Raw genomic sequence first — 13,351 nt, forward strand, 5'->3', positions numbered from 1 at the left:
GACTGCCTCTCAAACTGCCCTGCTGCAGCAGCAGCATCTCACAGATGCACGGTGCAGAACTGCTGCCTTACTGCAGGAGACCTCTTCCCATCTGCACAGAGAGCATCAGCCGCGCTGCCTCGGAGCAGGGTGAAAACAGGAGCTCGACGCTGAAACGCCTTCCTTGTAAGGTGGCCTGCCCCGGAGGGGTGGGATCACGGCACTCTCACATGACCGAGCACGCAAGCGTGCTTCCATTACGTAGCAGCCCCTTTCCCACGGCCCAGGCAGGAGTCTCATGTCAGATTCCTGCCCTCTGAAGAGACCTTCAAATGTTAGAGCTGAGCCAGCCACATCCTGGAAATCCCCTGATGGGAGGGGACCCAATGGGTTCAAATTAAAGTTCAGCAGCAAAGAAAGGCACAAGGCAGCTCATGCAAGCAAGCCCTCTGGAAACCAGGCTACAGCACGCTGAGCCTCGACCCTTGGCAAGGGTCTGGTGCCTGACCGCCACCGAGCTGGGGGCAGAGGGCTGGGTCTGCTGCCGCCGGCCTCTCTCCTTCACAGCCTGGCACACTGGAACATGAGGAAGGAAACACAGCCTTCTCTACCCTGACCTCTCACATGACAGCTATTCATTTCTTCCTTTCCTTTTTATTTTAGTATCAGTTCAAAACACAAAAAAGTCAAGATATCCTATAGCATGGACTTCTACAAGAAGGTTCTTCCCCTGCCTGCTTGCTCTTCTGTGGTAGAGTGAAAATAAAGCCTTTCTTTAATGATATTGAACTACCTTTCCATCTGTTCCTAACACAACTGGGAAAAGTAAAGAGAAGGTGGTTCTCCATCTTTACCCAAAACATATTAGTGGACTCCACATTCCTCTCTGCATGCACTGCCCACTTGCTGGTGGAAGGAGTTTTCCCAGCCTCAGCCCGCCTCCCTCAGCCCCCCTTGCACTGCCTGGTGCTTGCAGGGGGGATGCAGCCACACCAATCCGCTTCGGCTGAGCACAGGCGCCCCGCTCAAGCAGGACCCAGCGCGGGAGACTGAGAACACCTTGACTGCGCGGGAGGGAGCGGGCAGAACGCCTGAAGGGAAGGAAGGAGCTGGCGATGGACAGGGCTTGCCAGACTTGTTCTACCGAGCTCACAGCCATTTGACCAGCTCCCACCRGCCCTGCTGTCCAACAGAAAACAGCCTTGGGTCATCACAGGAGTTCTCCCCTGCTTTCCTTTGGTTGTGCCCTGGCACTTCTCAGGAGCCTACTGCACTCTTCTCCAGCTTGGGAGAACTTGGGAGTTCCCAATGGGCACACACCCTTCAAGGAGAAAGGCAGCAATTCCTCACTCTGTCAGGGTAGGAAAAGCTGCCCGAACAGCAGCTAGCCTCCTGTAGGGCTCAGCGCAAGTGCTTTACCCCCAGCACAAGGCTGAGAGGATGAAGACAGGGCAACTCTGCTGCAGCACAGAAAGCTTTCAATGCAGCGCCTGTGTGCAACCTCTAACTTTGACACAGTAGATTAGTAAGCTGACAAGAAGATCTAACCTATTTTAGGCAGATAAGAAATACATTGCAAATGCACAGCAATCATGACAGCTCCTCTCCACCCTGATGCACCCAGGGGAAGCGGTGAGCCACAGGATGTTTCTTGAAAATTCCACAACAGCAGCACACCCCAGGACTCGCCCGAGCTTGGAGGGGCTCAGCGAAGTGTTTAAGTGAGCAGGCTTCTTTGACTCAATGCTGATAACTGAGGAGAACAAGTATGCACCAATCGCTACACTCATAAGTATTGCCCACTTCCCCGAGCTACCAGCACCAGTAATGAACTGGACCATGGGCACGTCTGGCTGACTGACACACCGTGATGGCTCATGAGGAGCACTCACCCTGAGGATGCTATCAGCCATCTGCTCCAGGGCTGGGAGATGCGTGTTCCCCAGGGCAGAAGCCCTGCATGACAGAATTCAGTGTGTCTGGATTTCTGCTGGGTTTTCTAGGTGACGCTGCAACATACACAGCAGCAGCAAGACTGCGGGGAAAGTTTTGACCAGACTTGCACTAGATCATAGCCAAACTAAACTGACACTAGCTCTTCCCTTTCTGGTGGCAGTAACTAACCTCTATGCTTCAGCACATATTCCTTTAGCTGTATCAGTTCATGTCTGACCAAAATAAAAATAAGAATTCCCACACATACACACCCTGGAAAATAAACATTATCTATAAAGATGTCATTTTACTGGAAAAACCAGCCTTGAAATCCTGGAACATTTTTTTGACCACGTAGCTTTCATTCTGTGTTAAAAATGACACAGCCAAAGGTCAGTATCGCTTTAGAGAGGCAGTATTTTAGGGGCAAGAAAACACAACGGGCTATAAGTCACATTTAACCAACACTCTCATTGTATACCCAACTATTTAATACCAGATGCAGATCCCACAGTAAACAGCAGAGAAGTCTTCACCTAGTTAAAAAGGTCTGATCAAATCTGTGACACATTGCTTGTATCCCAAGATTATAACTACTATACACACACAGTCATACCAACCTGCTTCTGTTTCAAAGAATGCCCTCAGAAGGATTTCTCTCCCACAGCTAATAAATGACCTTTCAGACTGAGAGGTTCAGGAAACTTCAGATTTGTTTTTTGAAACCAGCCAGCTAGACTAACTCCAGGAGCACCCGTTTCCCTTGTTTTTGATTAACTAGAAATAGCCATTGCCCTGTATTAAACTAAAAGCACAAATTTGAATAAAGACCATAAAGTTACTTGCCAAGTCAGATAAGAACATGCTGTACTGCACTATAGCAGGTGGGAGGGGAAGATTTTTCTACAGAAATGCAAGCATTAATATTCCTATTGCATTTCCTTCCCTGTTCATAACAAGGCTCTACAGCAATGCCTTGAGATGTTACAGTTAGTATACTAACATGCTCAACATCTAGCATAGGTTATACTAAATACAAAATAGATTTTACTACCTCTCCAGTCAACTGGATATGTTCACCTCTGCTTAAGTTAAAGCTGTAGAAAATTAATGACTACAGTTAACTGGAGAAAGCATGCATTTGTTTCCAGGTTATACAGTGGAGATTGGCCATAAAATTGAAGCAACCTCCCCACTGTTTCTTCCAAAATAATTGATTATATCTCACTGCAAAAATGCAGGATTGAAGTTTCCCTATCCCCATCCTCTTTCCAGTCTGTTTTTTTTCCCCCTCTCCTCTCTCAAAYGAAGCCTCCATGCCAGGAGCATCAATCTGCACAGCCACCTCCAAAAATGTGCAATGGCCTATCTTCAGCAATGTTGAATAAACAGCAAACTAGTAATTGAACATGTGATTATCTGCTACAGCAATTTGTTTGGAAGGTTTTTTGACCCTTCATACTGCATCAGTTAACAAGCCTGTCAATATACAGCCAGCCTGCTGCTGCCATTAGACTGTGTATAGAGATCTAAGATTGTCAGAGAAACCCCAGGGAGGCAGGATAATTTCTCCAGCTTTCCTGGAAAGCTGGCCAAAACAATGAATGGACTTTCAAAAAGCCACCAGAGACCAAATAATTCAAGCTAGCAGTTTTTATTTATATAATACGAGTTCTTTCTTTGCCATGGCTTTCACATGGCTGCCTCCATCTAGTACATAAACTATATATTTCATAATGATACAGAAAGTTCAGTAAAATGTCAGCTTTTGAGTATAAAATGTTAATCTTTTGACTGCAAGAGAGCAAGCATATATCAGCATTCTGCCAGAAAAACAAAAAGACCATGCCAAGTAACACAATGGCCAAGTCAAGAACAGTACTAATTAAAAACAGCATCAAGCAGCAAGTTCGTGGACAATAACATTAAAAACCATTTTTCCTGTAATTTACAAATATGCAAAGTATCAGGTTACTTAAAATTAAGAAGCATTTTGCTTACCAACATGAAACATTACAATTTTGTAATGTATCATAATTAACCAGGTATACAGGTTTCTGTGTCCCTGTGGTTTCTACGGCACATGGTGCCAGTTTGGGTAGGTCACTCCTTGGACAGAGGGAAGAATCATAATAGACAAAATGGCTCCTGAAGAGTATTCTCAGCAACAGCTGTATTCCACTCTCCCCTTCATAATTTGCCACTCAACAACCTTGGTTTAACCACAAGATGGACTTACTTAAAAAAACCAAAACAAAAAACCCACACAGATACAATGTGTATCAACAAATCAACTGCTTCTGGCCTGCAAGTGCAAGAAACTTCTTTGCATTCTAAGCACAATGAAATTCCAGGACCAGAACCAATTACTACTGTAATTGTTTTTGCATATTTAAAATCTGTTACAGTATCTACAGTAAAAAACATCTTACAGAGGAACAGGGAATGAAAGGGGAACAGTCTTACCAAATAGGCCTTATTACTCATTTTTGGATGCTGTTGTAGCTTGACAAAGCTGAAGAAGGGGATAGGAAAACATTAGTGAAAAGGAAGATGAAGCAACAGCTTTTTAGAGAAAAATACTGAAGCCCTCAGGAACAGTATTGGCAGCAGTCTGGACATGACTACAGCTGTTTTACTGAATGCTCAAAACTATTGCTGTCTGAGGACAAAAGGCACAGTATTATAAAACCTCTTTGTCAATGTTATAGAGAGAGAGCCTAAGACAAGTTATAATGCAAGGTCAATGTTTTAGAGCACTATCAACAGTGTTGTCATCCACGTCTTCTGACAACTGCCTTTTTCAGCAAATGCAGAACACAGCTCGCATGTAGCTTTGGAGCAGTGTCAGGTCTTTCATCCAGAGAAAGGAAGGATTACACTCCTAGCTCCTCTTGTTTCTGGGAGCTGTGCAGCTTGACTTAACATTTGTGGTATTTTTTGAAGAATTACCTCCTCTCAGGAAGGTAAGCTCAAGTGGGAGGTTAGGTAAGGAAAGTATCGCTGAAGTGCACAGTAAAACCAAATCAGTCTGCTAACCTAGCTTCATACTGGATTTATAATCCAACATTTTCCACAGATCTGCATGGTAGAATTTAGCAGAGAGGCTTGGTTAAGAGCTAACAGCCTTGACTATGCATTGCAGCCTTCACAAATAAGCCTCACACCACTGCAAAGGAATAGCCCCCTGCCATTCACAAGCCCTGCAAAGTCTTTCCTCCATATGCCTGATAATACCCTAAGCCGTCTCAAAGCCAGAACTAATGGGAGGAGGAAGGCCACATGCAGTTCTGAATTGCAGGAACTTAAGATGTGCGTGACTTACCACTTATCCCCCATAGGAAAAACCCTGCTCTGAAACAGCAGCCCCTTCTCCTGTTCAGCTCCCAGATTCTCTTCAACATGCTCTGGAGGGGGGATGGGACCATAGGCTATTCTTACATCTTTAAGAGGGGCACAGTCATGACTATACCAGAATTCTCTGTGAGCATACCACATCTGGTACCCAGCCTCCAGTTTGAGCCTAGTGCTTCCAAGGAATAAGGAGGAGCCCTCAAAAGGCATCTATGGCAGCTGTAGAGTGCTCTCCAGAGGACAAACACTGCCCCTCAAGCTTTTGGCATGCCTGGCTCCCCTCAGCGTCTGCTCATATACCTGGGTTTTGAGACTTGTATGTGAGTATTTCTGCAGCTAACCTTTGGGGATCCAAAAGCCGAGGGAAACGGCTCATCACAGCATCAACTAAATGGGGATGGAATATGCCACACAGCTTGACATGCACATTGGCCCTCTCCTCTGCAAACTGGTCAGAGAGTGCCCATTGGCAGGAGTCCCCTCCATACGTTGGCCCTGGGGCTCTCTGTACTGATCGAGGATCTCGTACACTGGTAGATCTTGCTTGAGGAGGCATCTGGTACGGTTCAGACCAGTATTCACGAGAATGAGGTGGAGGGGCATTATACTCATTAGGCAGACTGTACTGCCCAGCATTAGCTGGATGTACAGGTACTCCATAGCCTGAGAAAGAATGAGGTGGCCCTGAGTGAGGTATCTCAGGGCTATACTGCAAGAAGCTAGCACCAGAGGAAGTAGATTTATGGGAACCATGCTTGTAAGAGACCAGACCATTTTGCTCCAAGCTGGGAGAATGTGGATAGACAGGTCTCTGCCTACCACAGGTGCAGAGTGCCACCTGCTCAGCATGGGAATGATCACAGTGACTGGTAGATCTGTAAGGCCACATATCAGACATTTGGTTCTCCAGAGATCCAATGCCTGAGTCAAGATGCTCCTGAGAGATATAAGAGAGAGAGTCCATATGAGGATGCTGGTACCTGTCAGAAGATCTGTGGCTCCCATTATTAGGGGGGACACTGCCTGACACGGAGCCTTTGACCTGAAGGGGTACATCGCTGGGCTTTGCTTTATGAGTCAAGCTTTTTCTCTCTGCAGAGACCTTCTGCAAAGAGCTTTTATCACACTCTGTGGGCACAGAGCACAAGAGCTCTGCCTGGGAAGCTTTCTTGCCCTTCTCTTCCTTGGCCGCACTGGTACTTCTGGTAGGAGACAACCTTGCATTGGCTCGGAGTTCATCTGCTAATGAGCGCTGGGGTTGATTGATCCTTTCAGGGTGGTAGAATTTACACTTAATTCCATAAGTGCATTTCTTCCCTGCAAGGAAAAGGCAGAGCAAGGAAAGACCAGCTAAAATTTAGTAAATGCATGAATTATACTTCGTACAGACACTGCAGTCTTCATGTTTAGAACACAGGTCTTACCATAAGGGCACTGTTGTTTCTTGTGTTCTGGCACCAAAGGTTTCTTTCTGAGAAAGTTATCCAGGCTGGGGCCATGTCGCCCTAAGGGATCATCTGGAGGCATAAACCTAAAAGGAAATAAGTCTCAGTCAGGAGCAATTCACTTTCTGGCATCACAGTTTCCTTTCTTCTAGGAGTCTCCCACTTCAATGAAGATTAAAAGCTATCTGATCCCTAAAAAGCCTTCTACTTCATTGAAGAGAACTCTCCAGKCACCTGGTAAAGACTGGCATGAAGTGCTTCTCTTGAGGCACAGGGGAAGTTTTGTGCTTTGTCATTGGTCACCGTTTCATGCATGAAGGTAGAACTTGCTGCTGGGCAGCCTGCTAGCGATTGTCCTGGGAGGAAATCAAGCCCTGGAGTCTTTCTAGGAGCTCCACTAAGGCAGGGCTCCTAGCTCCAAACCATGAAGAGCAATTAAGATGACTCYAATTTGTACCTCACAGTTGGGCAGTTCTTCCAGTCACTCTTCCTTCTACAAAAAAGGGCTCACGACTGCTATGGGGTTTGGGTTTTTTTTCCCCACTCTGCACCAGTCTTTTGCTCTTTTCACACGTCATATGCTATTGCTTCATTAAAACAAGGCAGCACACTCATTTGGCGCTGTTTTAAAGCAAAGGAAGAATGGGAACATACTTGTCATTTACAAAGGAATACATCAACAGACGCTCCTCAATGAATTTCTTCCACTCAGGACGCTCATTCTGCAGGTCTCGATAAGTATCATTAGAAACCACAATGCCATCAGACTCATGTGCCAGTTTCACAATGAATCGATCATCGTAACAGACAACACGCTTGCCTCCAACTCGCCTGGAAGGAGTGAAGACCAAAATTTTCTTCTTTTCAAGGTCACGGAGAATGTACTGGTCTAGAACAAACACAACTGTGAACACGCTTATACAAATGTGCACAGCCCAAAGGCCTCCCCCACTGATAAAGTAATATTAAAAAATGACACAGAAAATGAGAAGTCATTTCATCTTTCTGCAACTCAGCCTCTATTCCCAGCTCTTATACCTTGTGCTAGGCTTGTCAGAGGTAGATTCCTTGGCCTGGTGCCTGTATAGCACCTAAAAACATTCAGGAACCACAGAAGCTGCTGCAATACAGCAAGGGTTTTATCCACATAATTGGATGAATACAGAGTGTTGATTTGCATTTATTTAAGACTGGCAAGCTAGCATCTCTTCTAGTGCTTTACTACATGCAAAAATTTCTTTCAAGTGGATTTACTTAGAAATCTCAGCTGTTGCAAGTTCAGAGTACACTCCCCTCAATATGAATAATTCTAAACCTCCATCAAGCTTTAACTTTCAGCATGTCGGAGAAGTTCTGTACAGTCTGCAGTGTCAAATATATTACAGTTAAATATATAGCATGAAGATGAATCACTGAAAGGAGAAAAACTTCAAATGATGAAAGAACACAAGTTAGGAAGCAAAGAGGGGTATTATATTCTTTGTTCTCTGAATTATTCCAACTGATCCAGGCAAGAACTTGTTTAGGGGAGAAGTTAATGACTTTAAATCTCACTGGTCAGCACAGTTTATTGGATCTTCTACCACTCAGATCTTCCATTCATGAGTTAATTACTAACTCATGAACTTGCCAGAACTTTGCAAGCTCATTAAGTGACAAAGCAATAAGCCTGAAAAGCTACTTTTGGTTTTCATATTTCCACACCTGTTATAAGTACATCTGGTCGTGGCTGTTCCTTCCTCCAAGATGGCACAAAGACTGTAATATCCTTGTGTCCTCTGTCCCAAAACCACTGTACAGCCAGGAGGATACCTCGGCAGGAGAACACTTCTTTATTTCCATGGCTGCATTGAAGAAGACAATTGTGAGGATTTCAATATTTAGGTAATGTTCAGACTAGTCAGACAATACACTAAGCAAACGGATCCAACAATTTAGACAACCTTTGGTGAAATATTAGAGTAGCAGAATGAGTATTCTTTGTTAAACTTGTGTAAATAGCGCTAAGATCTTCAGAGAGTTACTGTTGCTTTCAGCATCTCAATATACCAGTAAATACCCAAATCTTCAGCAGGGGCAGAGGGAGCAATCATGACTCTTTCAGCTGCTGACATCAACTCTTTTCCTTCAGTTCTATACTCCAGACTTTTTGCCTTGAGTATAATGTACCCTTGAACTTTCTTTCTCCTATTTTGCTAGCTAGCACCAGTAGTTAGCCTTTGTCAGCATGAACTGCACCTTTACCAGGTGGTTTTGCTTGTAAAGTTATTCTGACAATTTAATGAAAGCAAGACATTTTATGTACTCTTACTTCAAAGGCAGCATTATTGAGGACAGATGCTTCTTCATTATATTATGGTCCAGAAAGTCAGTTACAGGTGCACTATTTGCATGAAATAGCAATCAATGCTAAATATTTTAACAGCACTTGGCAGTTAGGATCAAGGGAAAGAAAAGTTTGACAGTAGTGTCAGAAGCTACCTACTAACACAAAAAGCTGCTTCTTAATTATTCATTAAGTCACATCAATAAGTTTTCAGAAATTTCTAAATTTCTAAAAGAAAACTACCCATCCTGTTTTATGAATTCCAATATTTAGTGTTATTAACTCTTCTGTAGACAATGGTTCCGGCCAACTTTCAATATGAGGGATCTAAGAGTCTGCATTTCAGGATGAAGTGTAAAGAAGATCAATTACACTGCAGATTAGAAGCAGTCTCATAAATCAGTAAGATTTCAGTAAGATTTCTCCCACCTGGGCACAATCCCCTCCCCAAATCTTACTCTTCCCACGTACACTCAAATGAAGCTTCAAATCCCAATAACATCCATTTGCTGGCATGCTAAATGGAAGTCTTTTGTGTGGAATGTAACACTGCCTAATCTTAAGCGACACCTGTATAAGCAGTTGGGGAGCCAATTGGGGAGCCAACAAAACAAGAGATACTATGAAGCATGAGATGTAATAATGCAAGTTAGGGTATTGCAATGAATGCTTGTAAATCTTAAAGTTATGAAATCTCATAAGTGAAGTTTCTTGTGTAGAAAATATCTGGGAGCTTAAACAGGACACACGTGCTTAGTTATGACTCTAGATGTTTGTATCAAGTTCCAGTAGTAAAAAGGAAACACCACAACCAGGAACCATAGCTTCGGGACACAGCAGGATCAGTCCTGAAGGCTGTGCAAATCCTTAGTCAAACACAGTGCTGTGTACTGCGAGCAGACCTACCAGCCTCAAGGCAGCCAGCCCAGGGCAGTATACGAAACACAGAGCAAGCACACTACAGTTAGACACTGACTAAACACACATGAAAGGCCTCGCAAGAGAAAGAAACAGGATATTTGAAGTGCAGAAGGGGAGGGAGGGAGGGAAAGGAGAACATAGGTAAYTGGGCAAAAAGTAGTAAGAGGAAAGCATCATATAGTATATAGGAAGTGAAGCAGGTTGTAGATTGCTTTGGAGCAGGGAAGATGTTCTGTAATCAGACAAGAAATTTGCCTCCATATGTGGAGACTTGAGAGAGACAGTGGGTTACACTTACCCCTAAACAGCACAAGTGAGACTAAGTCAGAAGCGTAACAGCAAAGCTGAAGCACAGAGGTGGAAGGGTGAAGCCTCTTTGTACAATGCAGGAAAGGGAAAAGAGCACAGGGGATACAACTATGGCTCCTACCTCGGATCACATTGAATTACTACTGAGCCCCACTCTTATCCATTTTGCAAGAATGTTTCAAAGGCAACGGTTTCYAGAACTTAATTATTTTTGCTGACAGGCTTAAACTTCTGCTCTCCCCCCTCCCTTATTGAAAGGGTCAAACCTTTTATGCAATCATTAAAGATGCTAAAAGCTGAAGGTATTAAAGGGAATGAAAGCAAAAAAAGCAGTTACTCACAGAACTATGCATCTGGATAAGAAGAGTACTATATTATCATCCTAATAACAGATTAAAAGCAAATAAGTATTTCCCAAACCTAGGAACACTTACTGTCACTTCTTTGTGTTAAGACAAAGAAATTATGGATCTAATATGTTATTATGCCACTGTCACCAGGTTGTGCCACATGAATTATATTAGAGTAAATTCACAAGAATTCTTAAATATAACCCAGATTTGTTTTGCATATGCAAAAGACACTTCCTAGGTAAAAAAATAAGTTCTGCATTTTCCCCCACCCACCTCTGAAGTAACCAAATTCAGCAGCTTTTATTTTCTGAAGGGCTTCAAAACCAAAGCTCAACCTACAATCCATGTTCTACTTCCAAAAGCCAGCAAGCTGTCTTCTTCTCAGACTAAAACCAAGCATAAAGTAATTTCTGAAATAGACTGCCTCCCAGCAGAGACACTTCTAAGTGCTGTTACTGCTAGTACAACTCTACCATCAGAAAGAAACTTTACTTTTCTTCCTCCTGTCCTCACCCTTCTCTGAAACTGTTAAAAAAAATTGAAGAGATGTACCAAAAGAATACTTCTACAAAAACTATACATCTCACAATAAAACTAACACCTAAAGAGACACTTAAAGCATCTTAATTAAGAATCCCAGATTAGAGAAAGGTTGACATGAAAGATGCTCAAAAAAGATTTCTTCCAACTTCAGATTTCATTTTTGCTCTAGATAGGCAGACAGTAGCTACCAATCTTTTAAAGATCAAATCAGAAAAAAAAAAATCTCTGCTTAAGTCCCTGTTACTGATCCAGAAGGTAGCTAATTGGGCTGATCTGATTTGGCAGCAGCCAAGAAAAAATTCCCTTAGAAGGAAGTAGAAGCTAATTTCCACTATGATTTGCATATGTTTGTCAAGAGTTGTTCAGGGAGGCCGCTGCGCGAATGAATCAGCAGGGAACATCACACCATCAATACAGGAAGTTTCAGAATGGAATTCCCCTTCTGGCAAATTGCTTAAAAAAGCCAGATTGCTTTTCTAATGTCAAAATCTGTCCTATCTGCAATGTTATTGCTGCCTCGCCTGCCCAGAGTCACATTTGCTGTGATCTCTCCTGCACTGTATGAGGCAACTTTCATGGGTAAGCAGCTGCTTAAGTCTGGCTGTTCTTCTTATCTAAGGTATGATTCTTGCAGTGGAGTTTACTTACCAGTCCATATTTTATCATGGGATATTCGCTGAAGTGGCCACACAACTGCTGAAGGACTGCAACAGCAAGGAGGAACTGGGCTCTCCTGCAGACTTCCAAGTTAAATTTTTTACCCTCTGACTCTGCTCTATTGCTAGTCTCAGAACTTCACATTTGTACCGGGACTCCCACGATCTGTTGTTAGTCTGTCGTACAGTAGACTGTACCCCATCTTCTCTGCATCCTATTCTGCCATCAGCCATGCCAAACAGAAAAACCACCTGCAACCACACCTGCCAACAAGTCTCCGTTAAGCACTTTCTTCTGCCCTCGACAAAATCTACAGCAATGTTCGTAACAGCCATGTGCACCCACAGCCAAAAGCAGGGTCAATACGGACTCCAAACCTATAAATATYGGGCCTGTGTGCGCAGCCACCAGAAACGGCAGAATTCCGGACATTGTAAACTCGAATGCCCCTTCTGATGTCATCCCTTCTCTATACTGCACAGAAATTTAACAAGAATAGAAGAGTCACGATCTGGAGACTGGTCTCCAACGCAGGAGATGGCTCCATATTAACAAAGCCTTCTCTAATTAGCCCTGCAATTATTTATTGAGCAACTTCCTGCTACGGAAACTTACATAAAACCATTAGGTAAGAGGACATTATTCTTCCAGTTATCCTCCCCATACGCCAGAAAACAGTAAAATCCGCCGTTTCCTATGAAGCACGCCTGTTTTCAGCACCGACACCCTACGTCCACCGGCAGGGACCGCGGACGGGACAGGCTGCGAAGAGCGCACGCACGCCAGGCTCGGACCCTCTTTGCGGGAGCCGCAAATGCCGGCGAGGTAACTCGGAAAACGCCACCAGAGCGTCCGGCAGCCTTCGGCGGGAAGCCCGGCGTGTGTCGGGCTCCAGAGCGTCCGGCAGCCTTCGGCAGGAAGGCTCCAGAGGTCGGGCCGCCCGCGCGCCGCCGCCTACCTCATGGCCACGTTGCTGCCGTCGATGACGACGGGCCTCAGGTTGTCGCTCTCCTGCTCCTCCGCGGGCGGCGCGGGCGCCTTGTTGGCCGCCCCCCCGCGCGGCACCAGCGGCGCCTCGGCGGGCTCGGGCGGCGCCTCGGCGGGCTCCCGCTCGGCCGGGCCGTGCTTCACCAGCTCCCCCAGCACCGCGTTGGTGTCGGCGCCCAGGCCCAGCTTCTGGAGCACGGCGTGCACCTCCTCGCACGAGTAGCCCAGCTTGCGGAAGAAGTCCACCTTCAGCTGCATCTCCAGGCCGTCGGCGGGCTCCGGCGGCGGCGCAGGGCCGTCGGCGGCGCAGGGCTCCCGGGCGCTCATCCTTCCGCCCGACCGGGGCGCCGGGCGCTCGGCGGCCGACAGCGCCTCACCCCAGCCGGGGAAGCCCGGAAGGGAGGAGACGCTGCCCGCGCTCATGGCCGCGCTCGGGGGCCTCCCGCTGCTCCTGCGCGGCGCGGACCTGCGAGGCGGCGGGCAGGTGAGGGGAAGCCCGCAGGCAGGGAGGGAGGGAGGCAGCGCGCCGCCCCGGCCCCGCT

At 45.5% G+C, this 13,351-nt stretch overlaps 1 protein-coding gene across 1 annotated transcript; it reads right to left on the bottom strand.

The window, feature by feature from the left end:
- Window positions 1-3,552: 3,552 nt before the first annotated feature.
- Window positions 3,553-13,270, bottom strand: ZC3H12A (zinc finger CCCH-type containing 12A). The gene is made up of 5 exons (XM_026085987.1): window positions 12,781-13,270; window positions 8,418-8,557; window positions 7,368-7,602; window positions 6,693-6,799; window positions 3,553-6,585 (listed from the first exon to the last, which is right to left on the bottom strand). Exons 1-5 carry the CDS (start codon window positions 13,230-13,232, stop codon window positions 5,561-5,563), a joined length of 1,959 nt encoding a protein of 652 aa, XP_025941772.1. The 5' UTR covers window positions 13,233-13,270; the 3' UTR covers window positions 3,553-5,560.
- Between the last annotated feature and the right edge of the window lie 81 nt (window positions 13,271-13,351).

Source organism: Apteryx rowi, unplaced genomic scaffold, assembly GCF_003343035.1.
Source record: "Apteryx rowi isolate R43461 unplaced genomic scaffold, aptRow1 scaffold_68, whole genome shotgun sequence".
NCBI lineage: Eukaryota > Metazoa > Chordata > Aves > Apterygiformes > Apterygidae > Apteryx > Apteryx rowi.

Coding starts and splice junctions, on each gene's coding strand:
- ZC3H12A (XM_026085987.1), bottom strand. CDS start 13,232: ATGAGCGCGGGCAGCGTCTCCTCCCTTCCGGGCTTCCCCGGCTGGGGT. Junction 8,558..12,780: donor GGCAGCAACGTGGCCATGAG/GTAGGCGGCGGC, acceptor TCTTCAATGCAG/CCATGGAAATAAAGAAGTGT. Junction 6,800..7,367: donor TATTCCTTTGTAAATGACAA/GTATGTTCCCAT, acceptor ATTTCCTTTTAG/GTTTATGCCTCCAGATGATC.